Here is a 22,559-nt window from a genome sequence, read left to right on the forward strand (position 1 = left end):
AAGTCACTTATCTGAAACATAAAACTATTCCATACTTGATGTTTGCCTTTTTTTGTATGTTTGTTTTCCACTGTGATTGCCTCCTAACATTTCCCAGCCTCGCACACAGACTGATGCACTTAATTTTGACAGACACAAAATCCCTCTTAAATCTGCTGCAGTGTTTATACTGTGATGTATAAAAATAACTTTGCGAAACAGTCTCAAAATAGAAAAAGAGATTAAAAATATTTTGCACATGAAGACTTCTCTGGGCAATGAGAGAAAGAAAAGAGTATCACAAACCTTACTCTCTTTCTCCTGGTCACCTAAAGGGGCCCCTACAGCAGAACTACTATATTTAATCCTATGTTCCCTTTTCAGCATGTATTTTATTTTCTTCTCTCTGCTAACAATACATTAACAGCTCCTGAGTTCACCTCCTAAAAAGATATTCTAGGGTAGGACTTCTCTGTATTAGATTTGCAAAGGTTTAGAAACAGCTTTGGCTCTTTCTTTGCTAACAAACACTTAGTGGTAAATGCCTTCTCAAAGAGAGTACTGCAGCAGTGATTTGGTCAGTGCATGAGCCAGTTTGTTTAACAAGTATGAACCTCCCTGGCCTACCAGTATTAACACAAAATAGAATCATTTTCCTAAACAGTTTCGTTAAAGGGACATTGTGAGGCTGAATAGATGTTGAATGCAAATGGACAGAGAGAATTTTTAGTCATGCCAAACCAGTCTGTGGCATCAATCACAAAGGTTTCACTGGGAAAAAAAATGCCTCTATCACTTTATTGGGAGATGAACACATTTGCAATGATTCTGAAAGATTCGCTGCCACAGCTACTGTGGCTATACAGCGTTCCTCAGCCATGATCAAGCCAATTTATCAGAAGAACCCAGGATGAGTTATTCTCTGACAATGCCAAGACTTGTAATCACTGTGGAAAATCATAATCATCCATTGCTTCAAGCAATTCCAGTTGAATTGCCTCCCAACTTCTTCATCCCATACAAAGCCATGATAGGCATATCAAGAAGGAAGAGCAAGCTGCAAAGAGCAACCACAGCCTCTCCTCAAAGCGGCTTCACATCAAGCAGCTTGGAAGGCAACAGCAAGTTCTGCATTTTAACACAAACCAGGAAGAAAAGGGCCAGGAAAGCATCATTTGATACAGCTGTCACTATTTCTAATGTACAACGATGCTGCAGCACAGACTGAGCCTCCCATCCTTTGGGATTTTTTAACTTTCTCTGGAAGATGAGAGAATAGGGTCTTCAGAGGGAGCTACATAGCAATTTGACATGGGCCATGTGCACTAGGATTTTTCTTCCCTCCTTTTCCGCCTGAAGCCCCCAGCTGAATTTCTGAAAGACTGAAACATACATCCCTTATGTCTTCAGACTGGTAATAGTGTAGTTGAGTGACGCTTAGTGGCCTGTGACAAAAAGAGTTGATTATCTGTCCTTAATTTCTAATGCATCTACATGTGCATTTTGACACAGGAGAGTTCTTCAGACAGGTACAATATGCTTCTTCCTCAGACCTGCCCCATTAAGTAAGTGTTATCACGTCTTCTACATATAAGGCACAATGCAGTACTAATATAATCATTCACGTCAATACGATTCATCTCCTCAAACTGCAGCCATGTAAGAACAAGATTCTCTCTAACTTCATGAAGATAAATAACCTTCTAAATGTGTCTCTGTTCCACCTAACTTGGACAGTTCTTGTACAATGGGAAGAATTACTCTGGGACTACTAATCTCACTCCACTGACAGTAAACAGAGCCTGGACTTTCAGGCAATTCTAATTAAGGGAGATGAATATCACCTATAGTACAGAAGAGATAATTATGCACGAACTCCTACAGGCACAACTTTACCGTAATTCAGTGGGATGCCTTTTTATTGTTATCAGTATTTGAAGGCTCATTTCTAATACCAAATCCATTTTCAGATAACATGGGCATAAAACCAGTAAAGAAGCATGTAGGTGTTACAAGTGTAGGTAGGGTTTCTGCAATTCATCTTGTTTCCACTGTAAAGATAAATATCAATGCATGGCAATACTATTGGAAGTTGTTTATCTTGCTGCTGATTTATGGCTTATTCGTCATTAAGAGAAATTGATGACATAGAGTAAGAGTTCCATGCACACAGTAACCAACGCAAAAATATACTGAGGACAAGCACATAAAAACTTTCAATGACCTAAGGAAAAATAGTTCAGCAAATAGAATCATAGAATAGTTAGGATTGGAAAGGACCTTATGATCATCGAGTTCCAACCCCCCTGCCATGGGCAGGGACACCTCACACTAAACCATGTCATCCAAGGCTCTGTCCAATCTGGCCTTGAACACCATCACAGACGGCACATTCACAACCTCCTTGGGCAACCCCTTCCAGTGCCTCACCACCCTTACAGTAAAGAACTTCTTCTTTATATCCAATCTAAACTTCCCCTGTTTAAGTTTTAACCCATTACCCCTTGTTCTATCACTACAGTCCCTAATGAATGGTCCCTCCCCTGCATCCTTACAGCCCCCCTTCAGATACTGGAAGGCTGCTATGAGGTCTCCATGCAGCCTTCTGTTCTTGAGGCTGAACAGCCCCAACTTTCTCAGCCTATCTTCATAGATGTTATGAACAAACTCCATTAAAAAAGAAGGATAAAAGAAAGAAAAGTTCAAGATAGAAAGGAAGGAAAAAAAAAAAAAAAAGAGCTCCCTTATTTCCCTGAACTCTCCAACACCCTTCCTTCCAGCTTTCTCTACATTACAGATCTAACATGCATCTCTGTCAAGCCAGACTACGTGGTTGCACTGTAAGCTACTGTCCTCCAAGCTGGAGCCTGAAACAAAACTGAGAGACCAATAAATCATGCTACAAAAGGGAATCTCAAAAACCACAGAATGGGCTTTTTTTTTTTTTTCCTTCCTCTTTTGTTTTCTTAGTGCCTTTTCAATTTCCTTGGCCTTATGTGATGCTTCTTGCAACAGCATTTGGCAGATCAAAAAGCCTCATCCACAAAGACAATTAATCCTCATCCTCCTTAGTGCAACTAATTGAATTTTAAATAATTTTCTTCATGAAACAGGATTGAGATTAAGAAGTGACAGAACTTTCAAGAAGTTCACCCACAATGAACTTTCCCGCTATTAAGAGTTTCAGGATATGACCTCAAGTATCTATTGATTGACTCTGATAATTCCATACATGGACTGAACCTTCCAATTACTGTGGTAGGGTTTGCTTTTCTGTAGGCTTGACTCTGGTGTTACTTGCAATAGTAATATATTTGTGCGACTTCTTTACATCTGTGTAGTTAATGAATTAACAGAGCTGAACCAGGCCAGTCATTCACTGTATCTGCCTATTTAAAGACCAAATTTGATAACAGATTGTGCTCTTAGTAATGGGATGAGTGCTTTGAGGTGGATATACTATGGAGGAAAAAACCCAAATGAGCTGACAAATGACTACAGCATAGTCAGGGATGGAAGAAGGACCAATTGTTGGAAAGAATTTGAACTGAGCTAGGCAGGAAGCTTTAGGTACACACACAGCATGTTAAGAAGGTATAGAAAAAAATTATACCTTGTAAAAAAAAAAACAAATTGGCATATACTACACAACATTTCACTGCTGTTCTTAACACATAGCGATCAATGCTAAAAATACATCAGAAAAAAGGGCACTCTTGGTACCCAAAAGTTTCTTACTTCCTCACTTCCATAGAAAACTTCTCAGTGCAGTCTCTTTGCTGTGATGATAATCACATCTATAGAGAACTTCTTTCTGCCATGCAAATCATTGCGACTATGGCAAAACCCCAAATTTGCCTCTGGGCAAATATTCAAAACTTCCTGCTGTGACCCTTTTTTCTGTATCTCAAATGAGTTGTTGAGAAGCTGCTAGTCGGAGTAGACAGTACCATAAAGTCACAGAAACATAGAATAGTTAGACACGCTCCTTTTGATGCAGCCCAGGATACGGTTGGCTTTCTGCGCTGAGAGATCACACTGCCGGCTCATGTTCATTTTCTCATCGACCAGCACCCCCAAGTCCTTCTCTGCAGGGCTGCTCTGAATCTCTTCTTTGCCCAACCTGTAGCTGTGCCTGGGATTGCTCCGACCCAGGTGTAGGACCTTGCACTTGTCACAGAATCACAGAATCACAGAATCCCAAGGGTTGGAAGGGACCTCAAAAGATCATCTAGTCCAACCCCCCCGCAAGAGCAGGGTAACCTACAGTACATCACACAGGAACTTGTCCAGGCGGGCCTTGAATATCTCCAGTGTAGGAGACTCCACAACCCCCCTGGGCAACCTGTTCCAGTGCTCTGTCACTCTTACAGTAAAGAAGTTCTTCCTGATGTTAACGTGGAACTTCCTATGCTCCAGTTTACACCCATTGCCCCTTGTCCCATCACTGGATATCACTGAAAAAAGCCTAGCTCCATCATCCTGACACCTACCCTTTACATGTTTGTAAACATTGATGAGGTCACCCCTCAGTCTCCTCTTCTCCAAGCTAAAGAGACCCAGCTCCCTCAGCCTCTCCTCATAAGGGAGATGTTCCACTCCCTTAATCATCTTTGTGGCTCTGCGCTGGACTCCTTCAAGCAATTCCCTGTCCTTCTTGAATAGAGGGGCCCAGAACTGGACGCAATATTCCAGATATGGCCTCACCAAGGCTGAATAGAGGGGGAGGAGAACCTCTCTTGACCTACTAACCACTCCCTTTCTAATGCACCCTAAGATGCCATTTGCCTTCTTGGCCACAAGAGCACATTGCTGGCTCATGGTCATCCTCCTATCCACCAGGACCCCCAGGTCCCTTTCCCCTTCGCTACTTTCCAGCAGGTCAACCCCCAACCTGTACTGGTACATGGGGTTGTTCTTCCCCAGATGCAAGACTCTACACTTCATGAGGTTGGCATCAGCCCACCTCACAAGTGTGTCAAGGTCCCTCTGGATGGCATCCCTTCCCTCCAGCGTATCAACCGGACCACACAGCTTGGTGTCATCGGCAAACTTGCTGAGGGTGCACTCAATCCCACTGTCCATGTCAGCGACAAAGATGTTAAACAAGACCGGTCCCAACACCGATCCCTGAGGGACACCACTTGTTACCGGTCTCCAGCCGGACATCGAGCCATTGACCACAACTCTTTGTGTGTGGCCATCCAGCCAGTTCTTTATCCACCGAGTGGTCCATCCATCAAATTGATATCTCTCCAATTTAGAGAGAAGGATGTCGTGTGGGACAGTGTCAAACGCTTTGCACAAGTCCAGGTAGATGACATCAACTGCTCTACCATTGTCCATCAGTTCTGTAGCCCCAACATAGCAGCCCACTAAATTGGTCAGGCAGGATTTCTCCTTAGTGAAGCCATGCTGGCTGTCCCCAAGCACCTTGTTGTTTTTCATGTGCCTTAGCGTGCCGTCCAGGAGAATGTGCTCCAAGATTTTACCAGGCACAGAGGTGACACTGACTGGTCTGTAATTCCCTGGGTCTTCCATTTTCCCCTTCTTGAAAATGGGGGTTATATTTCCCTTTTTCCAGTCGTCGGGAACTTCACCTGACTGCCATGATTTTTCAAATATGATGGCCAGTGGCTTAGCAACTTCATTCGCCAGCTCCTTCAGGACCCGTGGATGGATTCCATCAGGTCCCACGGACTTGTGCGCGTTCAGATTTTTAAGATGGTCTCGAACCAGATCCTCTCCTACAGTGGGCCCAAGTACTGAAAATCTGGTATCTTTTGTCAAAAATATTTCAGAATATTTCAAAGAGGTGAAACCCAGGAGGTGCAGCCAATATTTTCATTGATAATTTAACTTTAGGGAGGGCAGGAAGTATAAAAAATAAAGGAAAACTGATTTAAACTGGAAAGTGCTAGTGTTAGTTTGGAGCACATGAAATAAAATTCAAGGGGATCTTGTTAACTCATCCCCAAAATCAGTAAAATGCAATTTACTGAAGAAGATAATAGAATACTAATCTTCATCAAGAAAGCAAATGTAAATACCCAGTGACTAAAAAAACCCAAACGAACCCAAACCCCTGCCTTAGGGACCAGTAGCTCTCTGCTAGCAGATTGGCTAACCAGGCACAAGAGGCTTGTATATCCAAATACCCACACATCCCTCTCAGCTGTACTAACATAGGCAGGGCAGTCCGCAAGGGCATCGCTCCATTGCATGCAGCATTGCTGGCATTATAGCACAAACACCAGGTTTGGATTTGGCCCACACATTGAGATTCAGCGCTGGTCAGAGGATAGTAACTGTGGAGGATTGGCTTGTCGAAAAAGGTCAAAAGGTCACGTTCCCATCAACGAGCTGGAACAAGACATCTGTGTAGAACATGGTGCAAACCTCTCACGCCAGATAATGAGGAACTGAAGGACACCGGCAAACAGCAACATACTATGACCAATCACAGCCAAGGACACTAAGCGATAAGTGCATGAGAAGGAGGATGGTGGGGGGGTGCACGGTGTAGCTGCAAAAATATAGAGCTTACGCAATGCCTTATTTGTGCCAGAACCAATCAAGTGCCTAGTATTTGCATATTCACTGTTATATTAACCGAAGGTAGAAGCCCAGTGAACGAAGCTTGCTGTTAACTCATATCGAGTCGTCCAAGTCTTCCTTTCACGACAAGTAACAAGATAGGTGAAAGGCTTTCATCTCGCCAAGGGAAAATACGGAGGGAGTGTGCTTACTTACACTAGAAAACAGAAAAAGGCTGTGAGTGGGAAGGGTAACCAGCAAAAAGGTAGCACAGAAAGGTTTTGAAGCAGGATGGGATTGGAGACCTCAGCGGGACTCAAACATTCAATGTAAATCTTGTGTTTATTACATCTTGAATGTCTGTTTCAGGTAGACTGTATTTAAATCAAAGTTCCCAGAGAGATGTAAATTCCCATTTCTCATATCAATTTTTAATGCCCTTCCATTATTAAACCAAATTTTATTCCAAGGAGCTTTGCCTCTAAAATTAATCAAAAGATTTTTGTTGTATTCCAGATGAAGCAAACACAGAATTCCAGGAGCCTAACACAGAAACCAGACTTCTAAAAATAGACTGTGCAGAGCCTAATTTGCTGCAGTTTGAGTGGGTAGGTCACATATCAGATCTCTCTTGGCTGATCAGCATCGGTCAGGTGTTGCTTGAAAGGCAGCCCAAGAGGGAAAGCAAATAGATTGATTCAGCAGAGAGCTCAGAAACATGCACTGGTATGATGAGAAATACCAGAAACTCCACAAAATAGTGATATCTATACATTTGAAAACAGTTGGAGGTTGCTTTTATTTCCCTGCCTGTTTACCACTGTGCATCCATATGCTAAAAATAAAGCTTGCTAGTTATGAACAGGTGGGAGGCAGATCTCCATCCAAAACAAAAATATACCCTAAAACATCTCTTTTGGTCTTCTCAATTTGGGCAAATTAATTCCTGTCAACAGCACAGATATTTTGCATGAGCAAAAATAACAGGAGGTGGGAACATAGAAACTAATTGCCCGTGCCCAAGGTCTCTACTCTGTGCTGGAGGCAAAGCTCAGCAGAAGACCATGGAAGGGCCTTTCTGGTTTTGGAGAACCAGCATCGAGGCATAAATGATCAGCACAGCAGCACACAGATGCTTTGGCATGAGTCAGTGAAGGGATAATGATGTAGGGGAGGCAACAGCAGGGCACAAAAGGTGTTTGCAGATACAGAGCAGTTGTTTGCCTGTGCCTCCTGATTGTTTGCGGGCTTACACAGAGCTGCTGCTCACATTTGAGAGACTCATGCTATGGATTTTGTTGAAAACAGGTTAAATATGCCATCCCAATTCCCTTTTGCAATGCCTGCTTCGGTATGTGACAAAGAGCACAGAAATACCTAAATGAAGAGCAAGATACCTTTAGTGAGATCATCTCCCTGAGAGATGAATTTGGTCCAAAAATCAATCTTCTCATTAATTATTTGTATTAACAGAAATAGTGACACATCAAAGAATTTATTTTGGCTTCTTATGTATTACCCTCAGGGGACAGCCTTCAGCACAGTACCCTGCAGAACACTGTGAAGCTTTTAAAGAGGAAGTCAGAGGCTGCTTTTGGGGGCCTTCCTCCAAGGCTACAGGGATGCAGCAACTCCTGACGTAATCTGACGTAATCACTGGGCTTCACTTGCTGCTCCCACATTCTTTTCCATCAACCATGAACTCAAAAAGGACAGTCATCCTTCAATGCGCTACTTCAGAAATAGAGAGGGGGAAAAAAGAACATTCATAACCTTCACACTAAAAGTTTGTTCCAGAAATGTTCTTTCGTGAGACTATGAATAAAAAGGAGAGGAAAAATGTCCATGGATGTTACTTTAATCTTACATAAGGAACACATAACACCCTCTGTCTGACTCCATCTTGGCTAGGCGAGGCTATCTTTCCTCAATGTATGAGACAGTATAGGAGTTAGATCACATGCCTGGATCAGCTCCAGCTTCAATCCAAAGTTGTTCTTGACACAAAACCAGACAAAACTTGGCAGTTTTATCTCCCAAACTTGGGTTCAGTCCCAAGCAAAATTCTAAATGAAACACAAGGTCCCAAATCTGCATGGAGCAAACCAAAGAAAACTCTGGCACCGATGTCAGTAAAACAAGCGGCCAAGTTTTGCTGATATCCACATAGCACTTCTCTTTCAGCTACCCACAAAGAACTAATACCGCCTTGTGCGGGCTTTTTGCCCTCTAATTGTACCTAAAACCAGTGACAGAGATGTCAAGGAAAGGAAAACTGATGTTAATTCTCGTGGAACATGTGTCCATCAGACACTGCACACACAAGTCAGAGCAAACCCGCACTGGGCAGTGGTGAAAATCACAAGAATGAGAAGCAACAGGAAGATTTGAAGCATAACATCACATCAAAGGAAACAGCCGAATTTTAGCCTTTGAGGATGGGAGTGACCACTTCTTGCATTGTCTCTACTTAGGACATAGGACTGGGACTTAATCTTTACTGAACATTTCCTGTGTGATTAGGCTAAAATCACTTAAATCATGACACCTTCACTCACATCAAGTAGGATTGTTTATGCACAGTGCAGCTATGCAGAGGTTGAAACAATGCTCTGAATGAATAAGGATGCCAGAATTGCCTCTTGATTCTCTCCATGATTCAGCCCTACTTCCTCCCTGAAACGTAAGGCACGACTGGTACCCACCAAAGTCAAAACAGCATCTTGCATGTGTAAGTGCCGTGAAATCATTGTATGGATGATGCTGTATGGACACTAAATAATCCTATGACAATCTTTTTCCTCAAATACACATGCATTTTCATTAGTCTAAACTAAATGGTGACCAGGGGACGAAGTCAGACCTCTGTGGACAAGCAGTCAGGCAGATGATGCTGTCAGCACACTAGTTTACAGACTGGGAGGAAATTTTTCATTCCCTGGAAGTGGGCAGAGAATCAATAACTCATTTTTCATGTTGTGGTTATTATGCCCAGTGCTCCACCGGTATTGCGTTATATAAAGCCTCTATAGCAACGGCTTAGATGCCTCATTCCTGTTTGCTCTGTCAGTGGCAATAATTGCAAAGATCCCCAGGGCTTGGGAGTGTTTAGATCTGAATGGGAAATACAATAGTGGACCCAGTAAAAGTAAAATAATAACCAAAGAGAGCACCAAATAAATATGAAAATAACAGTATCATGATACCCTTCGAGTTCCGTAAAAGTGACTACCCCAGTGGCAACCCAGCTCCTCAAAAAAGCATGATTTGGTTCTTATTAAAAGTACCTTCCACCATCCACAGGAATTGCTCCTGAGCATTGTAGCAACATCACAACACTGCACACACCACTGAGGCTCTGTTTGTAGGCAGCCCCCTTGTTCCTTGAGCAGCAGGTCTGGAAAAGCTGATGAGGGCTTGGAGCATGACTCTCCCCTTCCAGGGACAGGAAAACCTCATCTCTATATCACAATTTTCAACTGCTATGAATCTGTGAGGTCTGAATGGACATACGATGAGTATAGAGCTGAGGGCGGAGGGGAGAAAACAGGCTGGGATAATTTCACGACACACTCAAACACATTTCTGCTTACCTGATGTAAAGCAGAGGACTTGCACTTCACTCAGAGTCTGCCTGACAAATACAGCATCAGCATAAACATTCAAAATAATAGTAATACTAATGGTGAATACGGAGCTATAGTGAAATGCACATCTGAAGGATGGTGTCTACAAGAACAAATATTGTCTGGTGATAGACACCAACCTATGGATCCTTCAGACACAGTATGTAACAGAAAATTCATTCTTCTGGTTTGCAAAAAGCCAGAGCCTCAGAACTGATGGCTAAGAGAAGCAAACAACAGCAGAGCTGAAAGCAGGCAGACAAATATGCCCTGCAGTGGGTTTGTATTTCAGATAAGTGAAACAGGATGTTGAATGAAAAATGTCTCTTTGGTGGCAAAGTCTTCAAGACAGGTTGTGAATCACAGAATCACAGCATCATAGAATAGTTTGGGTTGGAAGGGACCTTTAAAGGTCATCTAGTCCAACCCTTTTGCAATAAGCAGGGACATCTTCAACTAGACCAGATGGTTCAATGTAAACTTGAATGCTTTCAGGGGTGGAGCATCTACCACCTCCCTGAGCAACCTGTAAAAGAATTCCTTACAAAAGCTTGTGTCAAGGGCTGATTCCTAATAGGTCACAGCAAGGAAGCTGCTACACACAAAACCTTGACCCAGAATCAGGTCATCTATGAATGATTTAGGACCAAGTGGCTCATGATTATGTGCTATGCAACAGCGGAGATGTGGTGATGCATCTGCCCACCACTTTGGTCTGAACCGTCAGTGGTTCTCTGCATGTGACTTGCCTCCTGTAGGGCATGTAGCAGGCTATCACAACCCCACCGAGGCACTGGCAGCACTGTGGTACTGCTACATCCAGATGGGATTCCAACTTAAGAGTTTCAGCCAAAAGCCCATAGACAGCCTCATACCAGGGGCTCCTCAACCAAGCACACACACCGGGGCTCTGAACCTGCAGTTCCTCGTGAACTGAGCAGGACTGCTATTGCAAAAACATACCATCAGTAGGGTAAAAACTGTCTCATGACAGTTCAACCCCATCTGACGTTCCCTATTAGCATGTGGATAACCCTGTGCTTCATGAACTCTGCTTCACAGTGATGGGAAGAGACAACAATGAGGCATGAAAAAGCAAGTGTGAACACCTGGATGCCACAAGCCAGTTATCCTCATAGTAACTTTTTGGACACTTCCTGTTTAAAACCCCAAAAGCCAGAAGTGAAGCCCCACTTTTATGGTCTGCATACATACATAACGTATTCTCCTTTACCTTCCATTTCTAACATCTATAAAAGCTCCTTTGAAAGCCTGCGCACTAAATATAAGTTATTTGCTACAACTTAAATTAGCAACTCTAAAATTCCCAAATCTCTTATCTCTACAAAACATACATATTCATATATACTCTCATATATATCCTTAGGTGTAAAGAAAATAAGACCTGACAAACCTTTGCAGACTAAATGAAATTTGCCTGATTGTGTTTGCAGGAACGCAGACAACTGTTTCACCCAATCCCTTATGGAGGAGGAATGAAGAAACACTGATGATTGAACAGCAGTCAAAGAATGAGAAAACTGGTTGAACTCTCAAGTTCATTTTCTCCTGGCTATGCAATCAAAAGATCTACCAATAAAACTAAAAGACAGAAATTGATATGATAAAGTAGCACACACAGACTCTAATTCAATTAACCTGCAGAACTCCCTGCCAACAGTTTCAAATCAGGGCAGATTTTCATGTGAATTAGTATAGTATTCACCATATCACTCACAAAATTTGAAATGTCAGAGTAGTTTATAGCACCAGAGAGTAAGCTGATGGTTGGTTTTGGTCAAAAAAATGCAGTAATGTTCTACCGATATTAAACAGTGTCCTGGGTTGAGCAGCAGCAGTCATTTTACTCCTTCTTAGGAGCTAGTACAGTGCTGTGTTTTGATCTTTTGGCCTGGGAACAGTGCTGATAACGCTGATGTTTTCAGTTGCTGCTCGAATGTTTGGTCTGGCCAAGGACTTTCTGAGCCTCATGCTCTGCCAGGGAGGAGGGGAGGCTGGGAGGAAGCAGAGACAGGACACTTGACCCAAACTAGCCAAAGAGGTATTCCATACCACAGCACGTCATGCCCAGGATGTAACGGGGAGTTACCCGGAAGGGTTGGGACGGCAGGGTTGGAGGAGGTATCGGTCGGTGCTCTGCTGGGGCGAGTGGGGCGAGTTATTGGTCAACTGGTGCTGAGGTGTTGTATTCTTTCCTCTTGTTATTTCCTTTAGCACTATTATTATTGGTGGTAGCAGCAGTGATTTGTGTTATACCTTAGTTACTAAACTGTTCTTATCTCAACCTGTGGGAGTTGCATTCTTTTCAATTCTCCTCTCCGTCCCTCCAGGAGCAGGGGGAGGGCAAGAAGGGCGGGGAGTGAGTGGACGAGGTTTGTGGTTGGGTTTAAAGCACAACAGTTCTTTTTTGGCGCCCAACGTGGGGCACGAAGGGTTGAGATAACAACAGAGATGATCAGATTAATAGTCGTCACAGTGCTGATTTATTGGCTCTCAAAGTTGTTTCTCTTGCTCTCAGAGCTTCAGAATGTAGTACATTACTCAGAGCCGGTATTCCCTGTGTTAGTGTTTATCAAGTGTGGGGCTTGGGCTAAGGTTCTTGTTTCACTGTACTTTATGGCAATGGCTTGTAATACGGGCGGACTCCGGCAGCAGGGAGGCATGGACGTGGCCGTGGACTTGTACCCGGCCGTCCCGCTGCTCTTCACCGCCCTGGCCCTTGTCCTCGCCTCTGTCCTTGTGAGGCTGCGGGGAGCCGAGGGGGAGCGGCCCCGGGAGAGCGGCGGCCGAAGCGGCCCGGGAGAGCGGCCCCGGGGACCAGGCGGCGGCGGGAGCGGGGCCCGAGGCCGGGAGGAAGGCGGCTGCTGAGCGGCGGGAGGAGGCGGCCGAGGAGCCGAGCCCCGCGGAGGAGCCGAGCCCCGCGGAGGAGCCGAGCCCCGCGGAGGAGCCGAGCCTCGTGGCGGCCGAGAGCGTCCCCCGGAAGCCGCCCGCCGAGCCCCAGGAGGATGCAGGAGGGCACACAGCATTTCCCAGCACGGCAGAGGAGGAAGAACTGCACCCGGAAAGAGAGAAGCTGGTGGTGGGAGAGCCGGCAGGCACAGCAGCGACACCAGCCCCAGGGACAAGCACAGCAGCGTCATTGGAGAGTTCTGAAGGGTTTGAATGGCCTTTGGGTACCCTTGGGACCTGCCTGCTGGTTGCGATGGGGATCAGCATGGTGGCACACACACAGAGGGTGTTCTACCCACCGCCATTTTGTCTGATCTCAGAAGTTAAGCAGAGTCAGGTTTGCTTCTTGTCTGGGGTTAGACCACAATATGGGAGGACCAAAAGATCTTCCCCAAGGCTGGACAGTCATGAGTGGCAGTGTGTGTGGGACAGTATGAGCGAGCATCTGGTCCACTGGGCCCCTCCAGTGCTTTGGAAGCATTGGAGATGGAAGGCGGCTCTATGGAGTCCCTAGCAACAAGCTGCAGAAACTGCTGAAGGGGACAGTGAATTATTTGGAGCCTGGTGGTCCCATGACACTTCAGGCCATCAGGGCAGAGATGCAACATAGAGATGGACTCATGATCGAGGGGTGGACTTAGCAATGGACATTATTGCCCAGGTTATTCACTAGTGTGAACACTGCACACAGCCTCTCCTGCTCTGAGAGACTGTTACAAGAGATGGAGCCTGACATCATGGACCAGATGGACTCAGCAGCTTTATAGGTCCATGCACTAAGAAATGATCTTTTTCTCTGTGTGTATGTAGATGTATATATATATGTAAGAGTGATGGCATATTGAAGATGTGGGATCTGAGCATGACGTGAATGGCATGGAATAAGGGGTGGATAATGTCCTGGGTTGAGCAGCAGCAGTCATTTTACTCCTTCTTAGGAGCTAGTACAGTGCTGTGTTTTGATCTTTTGGCCTGGGAACAGTGCTGATAACGCCGATGTTTTCAGTTGCTGCTCGAATGTTTGGTCTGGCCAAGGACTTTCTGAGCCTCATGCTCTGCCAGGGAGGAGGGGAGGCTGGGAGGAAGCAGAGACAGGACACCTGACCCAAGCTAGCCAAAGAGGTATTCCATACCACAGCACGTCATGCCCAGGATGTAACGGGGAGTTACCCGGAAGGGTTGGGACGGCAGGGTTGGAGGAGGTATCGGTCGGTGCTCTGCTGGGGCGAGTGGGGCGAGTTATTGGTCAACTGGTGTTGAGGTGTTGTATTCTTTCCTCTTGTTATTTCCTTTAGCACTATTATCATTGGTGGTAGCAGTAGTGATTTGTGTTATACCGTAGTTACTAAACTGTTCTTATCTCAACCCGTGGGAGTTGCATTCTTTTCGATTCTCCTCTCCGTCCCTCCAGGAGCAGGGGGAGGGCAAGAAGGGGGGGAGTGAGTGGACGAGGTTTGTGGTTGGGTTTAAACCACGACAAACAGTAATTCCCTTATACACGTTTTTCCTCTGCTACACATATTTAGCTTTGGTCATTGCTGGAGCAACACCAATTTGATCCTGAAAAGATGGTCTGCTTTATACACAGTGACTTAAAAAGGGTATGTATATAAATAGAAAAATCTAAGAGGAAAGGTTTGCAGGATCAGGAGTGGCCAGATCTACCCCCAGCCTGTGCTGAAGTAGTAATGTATGCTCGACCAGGTTGTGCTGCTGCACTGTACATGGCAGGCAGCGAAGGGGGCTGAAATGCCAAATTTCTTTAAGGTTCTCCAGCAGCTGCTGTAAAAGGAATTAGCATGAGAAGCAGAGCACAAAGCTATCAGGAGAATGCTCCACAAGTGAATAGAAATTGAAGAAAAATGAGCTCCTTGTGAAATATTGCAATCACTTCTTTAAGCAATAAAGAGACGGTTTGTTAAATAATAGACTAGAACAACTCCAATAAAATAAAAACTGTCAAAGTACCCTTTTTAAAGTTGCTACATAATCTTCCAATTAGTAAACAGTAACAGATGATCAGATTTTATCATCATCTTGTCTGGACAATGTCTTACCAGCATTTGAATACATTAGAAAATGAAATAATACCGGAACAAGAAAATTTAATATAATTATCACTTTCTGAAAATAGCTTGTGCACAACATTCACTTTATATAGTTCAGATAAAGTGAGAAAGAAATCAAGGATGGAGAGACAGTTTCCTATTTAAGACCAGATCCAAACAGCTTGTCCTGACCATCCCTTTGGCACCCACTTCCCTTCCCTGTGTGTTGAATCGAATGAGCAAAAATAAATGTGCCAAAAAACTTTATTGCCTGACCAGGAGCCTTAATCAGCCCAAGGATGATCTGCCTTCATCAGCTACAAACCTTGAGCTAAGATGATTCCTTTCCCACAAGCGCCTTTTCCTGCACAGAGAGAATGAAAGGACAGAAACAGATTTGCACTAAATTGTGTTCACTGCCACATAGGCTTAAATCTGTCTCCCCTACTCTCCCCAGACAAAAGCTTGCCCCTGTGTCTTCAAAAGCACAGCTCATGGTCAAGAAATTCATCCTTCTCACCCCCTCCAAAGTGGCCCCAATGCAATATGCAGCAGAAGCCATTCCCTTGCACGATGCTCTCCCATACATACACAGATAACACGTTTTCCTGCAAGCAGTAAGATTAAGAATTGCCCAGTTTCCTGAAAAAGCTATGCTCACTGTCCCATGTCCTGCACCATCACTCCTTCAATCATCTTGGCTCCCACCCAGCCTCTTGTGAATACTTCAGCGACACAAAACTCCATCTCTGACCCATAGAGATCTTCATCTGTGCCAGCTTGTAGGAACATAATTATTTTTGAGAGTTCTGTCCTATTTCAAATACTGTTGAAATCAACCACTGTGTTGAGAAATGATTGGGACAGGCATATAGACAGCATTACAGACACTAATTTCCTTAGGAAATAAAGCTAAACCCCAGCTTCCTGCCTATATTGCTAGGCAGAAGTCCCTCTTTCTTAACCCCATGTGTCTCTAGCTCTGTCTACAGCAATACTAACTTATACTTAGTTACACTAACATCCTAACTTGGTTGTGGCTGCCCCATCCCTGGCAGTGTTCAAGGCCAGGTTGGACACAGGGGCTTGGAGCAACCTGCTCTAGTGGAAGGCGTCCCTGCCTGTGCAGGGGGCTGGAACTGGATGAGCTTTAAGGTGTCTTCTCTGGGTCACCATCTCTGCACGGGGAACTTTCATTTATTCAGTATTGGAAAGGCTCTCCACTCTAGCAAAGGCACAATGAAATCCAGCAGCAGAGGTTAAGCCTTGAGAAATCAGAATAGGAAATGAAAAATTAATCATAAGGATGGTTGATTTTTGAAGGGTGTGGAAAATGTGAAGCAAGATCTGGTGTCCTTCTGAAAATCCTGCAGTCCATCAACCAGAATTTACTGGCCACAGCAGTTCTCTTTCAGACCTTTCAATCATCAGATCTGTGAAAAGAAAGAGTGAGGAGAAGCAGCATGCCTTAAAGGAGAACACAGCTCTGGTGAATGAATCTGCAAAGATATTTCACGTGCAGTACTTTCTTGATGTTTCTTGAAAACAGGATATGGCCAATGGCAGACCCTCCTGTGCCAGTGATACCATTGAGCATATAGTGCCACAGCAGAACCCTGAAAACCTGTATTAGGTTTAGAGCCATGCCACTGGTATGCAGGGCAAACTGGTTGCTCACTCCATGTGCTGGTTTCACCACCCATCAAGTGGTGAAGGATGACCCTGATGTCTTCTGTTCAGTACTTCAATCTTGACGAAAAATGTTCTTCTAAAGTGATGTTACTATTAACCCAGGAAACGTTTTCATCGGTTAATTGTAAATCTTCAGTACAAAAGGTAACGCTCTGTCACCTTGAAAATAATAGGCTCACACTGTAACAGGTATCTGCTTTAGAAATGAAACACCTTACTCGAGTGAAGGCAAACCCCTTTGAAATGAGAACAAAAAGCTCACTGTTTTCTTTTTTTTTGACTGCCAAATTCTTTCAATGCTTTTTTTTTTTTTTTTTTTTTACTTCTCTGCTGAAATTGAGAATTAAAAAAATTCTAAATTATGTATCTCCAGTTTTATCAATGGGTGCTTTAGATTTCTTTTTGAAAGGTTGCTTACTTGCCACCCCCTCCTCCAAAGAGAATATAAAAGACTCTTGCTGCGTTGACAATCTACATGTCAATTGTTAGGAATAAATTTCAGGGAAGATTAGATGGTACATAACTTACTGGGAACCACTCTGCAGGATTGCAGGCAAGGTTAAAGTAATGTCCTTTCAACAGGACAAATAACATAGCCATTCACTACGAGTCAATCCTGTCATGTTACCTCATTTTAATCAGCCCTTTGATGATATAATATTCATGTGGAAATTGGGAAAAAATACCCTCTGCCAAGGTGACTGGAGACATAAAATTGAAAACTTTATTTTGCATATTTTAAGATCAGGTTTTGTCCTGAAATAATAGAGCATATTAATTGAGTTTCATGTGGGGAAAAGAGAGAACGAAAAAAGCGGAGGGAAGGAGATGGGCTAGGAGCTATCGCCTCTCCATCAGTGATTAACCAGGCCAGGCTAAAGCTAATGTGATCTTCCTGCACTCCTCAGAAGCAGAGCACTGTTATTTAGCACATTCAGCTGCATTAAAACAATAAAAATTAAATATTAAAATGTTGGATATTGGAGCAATCACAAAAATACAGGCAGCCAAGTCAGTTCTTGAACTGCGTCTCAGGTGGGGAGGTGGACAAATGTGTCACATACATGTTTGCCCAAGAGAAGACAATATTGCCTGTGGGGATGGGTAAGGGGAGGAGGATTTCCTCTACCTGTAATCCCATCCACACAGCAAAAGTCAGCTGTCTAGGCAGATGCCATTAGGAAGGAGAAAAAGTAATCTTGGTCTCTTTGAAAAAGATCTTCATTGACTTTGCGTACTGAAGCCACACACAGCCATGGAAATACGTGGTCTCATAACTATTCCCCAACAGGTCTTGTTCTCAACTTCCTCTGTTTACAAATCAAAACAGGGTATTCCACGTTGTTCAGCCTACAACCAGAGAAATATCAGCTGCCAACCTTCCTCCACCAGCAGTCCATCCTCATCCCTGCACTGAGGAGCTCAGAGATACAACCAAGCTGTCAACCGTGTTGCTGATAAGGGAAGTGGAGCAGGCACACAGCTTGATCTTTCGCTCCCATATTGGCTGTGCTGTGCTGCCAGTAATAAATATTTATATCCGTCAGGTTATTAAATTGATCTAAGTGAAAAGAATCAGAGGGGACTGAGGCTGTGATAAGGACAGAGCAGTTTTCCAGACTGCAACTGCATGCTAAGGACATCCCTCTTCTTCTTAACCAGATCCTTCAACTAAATGCACATAACCTTTTGACAATCAAACTCATCTAAGGCCCAGCACACTCATCTTCCCCAGGCATATGGATACATCAATATTATGCAGACCAGGGCCAGTATTGGCAGTTCCATACCAGTGGTTATGTGAAGTTTTAAGCTGCTTTTCGAAAGGGCATTTTGTCTAGAATAACTGAAGCAGTACTTTTGATTTTTTGCAGCTTAACTGAAATAGATGAGGGGCAATAGCCAGGCTATTAGAACAAAACTGAACATCACATTGCGTACAAAAAAATTACAAGAATTATCTTTTTCTGCTTTCCTATGCAATAATTCTAGTCTAAGTCACCATAAAAGCCAGCAAAGAACATTCTCATTCAGAAAAACAATCCTGAAAGAATTGAAGTTTCTCATTTCCAGGGAAAAAGAGCCCCTACTTGCTCTAGCCATTTTCATTTTACATGGGTAAAAAGAAACTATCTGACCATAGCCAGAACGCTGCTAATGAGCCTGAACTTTTCACAAATGATTACAAGGGAGGCTTCAAGGGGGTCTGTACAGGAGCTGATATAATTTCCCATCCTTATCTGGCTGATCAGATGCAACACCCATGGCAGGGGGGTTGGAACTAGATGATCTTAAGGTCCTTTCCAACCCTAACTATTCTATGACTCCATGATTCTGTGTGAAATTTTCAAGTTTGAAAACTGGGGAGGAAGATCTGTCAAGAGGCTGGAGGATTTTGCCATTCAGAGGGACATCCAGAAGCTGGAAGAATGGGCTGCCAAAAACTGCACAAGCAAAGTCCTGTATTTGGGAAGGAACAACCTCAGGTACCCAGGCAGCAACAGCAGCTAAATTCATGCTGGACTGCTTTCCTGAGAGCACAGCCTGCAAATCAACTGGAAGTGAGTATTCCCCTCCATTCACCTGCCTCACCTGGGATATGACGTGCTCTTTTGGGACTCCCCCAGTACAAAAGAATTGTTGACAAAATGGCATGTATCCACATGGTTGGGGGCTGGAGCACACAATGTACACTGAAAGACTTAAGAAACTGGAATAGGAGGCTATCCTTAATATCCCTACATAAGCAGAGCTTACAGAGAAGACCAGGCCAGATTTCCTCAGAGGTGCACAGCAGGACAAGAGGCAATGGTTGCAAGTTGTAGGGAATGAAATCTCTATCAAAGATGTGGAAAAAAACACCCACACTAAGGAAAAAGTGTGGACTCTTGATCCTTGGAGATTCACATAACTTGCTGAAGGTTGGTCTGACGTATCTTGGAGGTTAGGCTTCCTCTGAGCAGGCAGTACGACTACATGGCTTCCAGAAGCCCCTTCCAACCAAACATTTTGTCTGATGCTCAGTATCTAGGTTTGTACTTATGCACAAGGCAGGCAAATGGGTCAGGTTTCCATCATGACTTTTCAAGGAGAAAGAGATAGGCATATAACTTATAATTGGCATGACTTATCCACATCTTTCGGAACTCCAGAAGTGGAGGTACAGGAGGAAACCAAAAACCATTAAAGAAGAGCTTTAAAGACGTTTATTAAAGAAGAGATGAGGGGGCCTCCCTGTTTCTTCTGGTTTTAAGAGAAAGCATCATCAGCTCCCCTGAAGGAGACCTCAGTACGACTAAAAGCAGCTGATTTGTTGTGACTCAGTTCCCAGTCTTCCCTCTGGGGGAACTGAGAAATAAAATACAGAGGTCAATAGCAAGCACACGGAGAATTACAGACCCACTCGTCATAACAGCAACTGTGTTTCTATTTCACTGTCATGCTTAGATCACTTTGAAAACTAGTACCCCTGCTATGCATCCTGCTGCATACCATAAGTTCACTGTGCAGCAGTATCACTTTAGTAGCCAAATTATGTTAGAATAGCACTCCTACTTTTCAAGTTGAAAAAACAGAGATCGAAGAACTGAGGGGTTTCAAGGTAAGGCTGACAGATTCCAGATCTCATGGTTAGCAATGGAAGGCTTTACGAAGAACAGCACATAGACACAAACCTGAGAACAATTACAAAGCAGTATGGTAGTTTTATTTAGTTAGCTCAGGTAATCATTTCACTACAGGCTAGGCTGGGGAGCAACGCCTCTAACTGTGCTACAACTGAGAATTCTATTGTACTTTTAAATGTAAGTAATTAGGCATCGCCATGCTTTGCTAAGTCAACAACCTTTTGACAGAAATAAATATTTACTCTAAAAGCAATAAAGCATGAACAGGAGAAAAGTTTTTGTGATAGCATCTTATTTCCAGTATTTTGCCTCAATTATACTCATGTCATAATGACCTCAACAAAGGCTTAACATAGAATTTACATACAGCAAAACAATAAAGCTTCCCTGGACTTAGACTATCTAGAGTTAGATTAATTCCTTTAAAATACTCAAAAGAAAAGCAAAATAATTGTGGAACTAGTCACTGATAAAGTATGGAGGACTGCAATACGGCAATCAGAAGAGGAAAGGTAGCTCTTCAAGTGAATTAAGTGTTGGTCATTTATTTGCAATACTTTTCTCACTTGGATGACAACCTTGTCTCTAAACTGAAGAGACAAAGATTTGATGGATGGACCACTCAGTGCATAAAGAATGTTAAAGAATTAACATTCAGAGTTGTGATCAAGGGCTCAGTGTCTTAGTGGAGACCAATGATGGGTGGCGACATGGTCTAGTGTGAGGCATCCCTGCCCATGGAAGGGGGCTTGGAACTAGATGATCTTAAGGTCCTTCCCAACCCTAACTATTCTGTGATTCTATATGTGGCGTTCCTCAGGGGCTGGAATCAGGATCAGAGCTGTTTAACACCTTTGTTGGTGACATGGACGCTAGGATTGAGTACGCTCTCAGCAAGTTTGCTGATAACACTAAGTTGCATGGTGACATCAACATGGTGTAAGGAAGAGATACCATTCAGAAGGACCTTGCCAGGCTTGAGAGAAAGGCTGGTGCAAACCTCATGAAGCTCATCAAGGCCAATTGCAAGGTCCTGCATCTGGGTCAGAGCAATCCCAACCACAAATATGGGCTAGGTAGAGACTGGATTGAGAACAGCTGTGAGGAGAAGGACTTGGGGGTGGGTGGCTGACAAGAAGCTTTATATGAGCTGGCAGTGTATGCTCGCAGCCCAGAAAGCCAGTGCTATCCTGGCTGCATCAAAAGGAGCGTGACAGCAGGTTGAAGGAGGCAACTCTCTGCTCTCATGAGAGACCCCACCTGGAGTACTGTGTTCAGCTCTGGAGTCCTCAACATAAGAAGAAGGACATGAACCTTTGGAGTGACTCTACAGGAGGCCATGAAGATGCTGCGAGGGCTGAAGTAATTCTGCTCTGGAGCCAGGCTGAGAGAGCTGGGCTGGAGAAGATAAGGCTCCTTAAAGGGAGACCTTAGAGCAGCCTTCCAATACCTACAAGAAATCTGAAGAGGGACTTTTACAAGGACATGTGGTGACAGGACAAGGGGTCATGGGTTTAATCTGGAAGAGGGTAGATTTAGATTAGGTATTAGGAAGTTCTTTACCATGAGGGTGCTGAGGCGCTGGCACAGGGTGCCCACAGAGGAGCTGTGGCTGCCCCATCCCTGGCAGTGTTTAAGGCCAGGTTGGACATAGGGGCTTGGAGCAACCTGCTCTAGTGGAAGGTGTCCCTGGCCGTGGCAGGGGGTTGAGCTTTAAGGTGTCTTCAAACCCAAACCGTTCTCCAGTTGTGGAGATCATGGAACATGCATCATTTTAATGAAAGATATGTCATAAAGAGACATAACTAAATGTCTTTCTTTTGAGCCAAACTTAACAACTGGAATTTTCACAGACTATATGATGCTATAAAACACCACATATACAAGTCTTCCATACAGCTCCTAAAAAGCTCTTTCAAAAGCTCCTAAAAAGGCAGTCTGAAAACAGTGAAAAGGAAACAAACACAACTTCTTTGTAATAAAAGAGCACCTGAAGAGCACCCAAAGGAATGTTATTTCTATACTGGCAGCAGAAAACTGAAAGAAAAATCTAAGTATAAAAACGAAATGAAATTTTTTCA

General features: G+C 43.8%; 1 protein-coding gene across 5 annotated transcripts in view; it reads right to left on the reverse strand.

The window, feature by feature from the left end:
* The window catches only part of TRAPPC9 (trafficking protein particle complex subunit 9), a 600,540-nt gene that overhangs the window by 146,624 nt on the left and 431,357 nt on the right, over positions 1 to 22,559 (reverse strand). Inside the window, exon 22 of one of the 5 annotated variants that reach the window (XM_065669019.1) lies at positions 17,641 to 17,790. The exons of the other annotated variants lie outside the window; for them this stretch is intronic. Coding sequence (XP_065525091.1) covers positions 17,774 to 17,790 — 17 coding nt within the window. The 3' untranslated portion in view covers positions 17,641 to 17,773. Of the gene's footprint in view, positions 1 to 17,640; positions 17,791 to 22,559 lie in introns of those variants that run through there. 5 annotated transcript variants of the gene reach the window in all.

This window comes from Lathamus discolor, chromosome 2 (assembly GCF_037157495.1).
Source record: "Lathamus discolor isolate bLatDis1 chromosome 2, bLatDis1.hap1, whole genome shotgun sequence".
Lineage (NCBI taxonomy): Eukaryota > Metazoa > Chordata > Aves > Psittaciformes > Psittacidae > Lathamus > Lathamus discolor.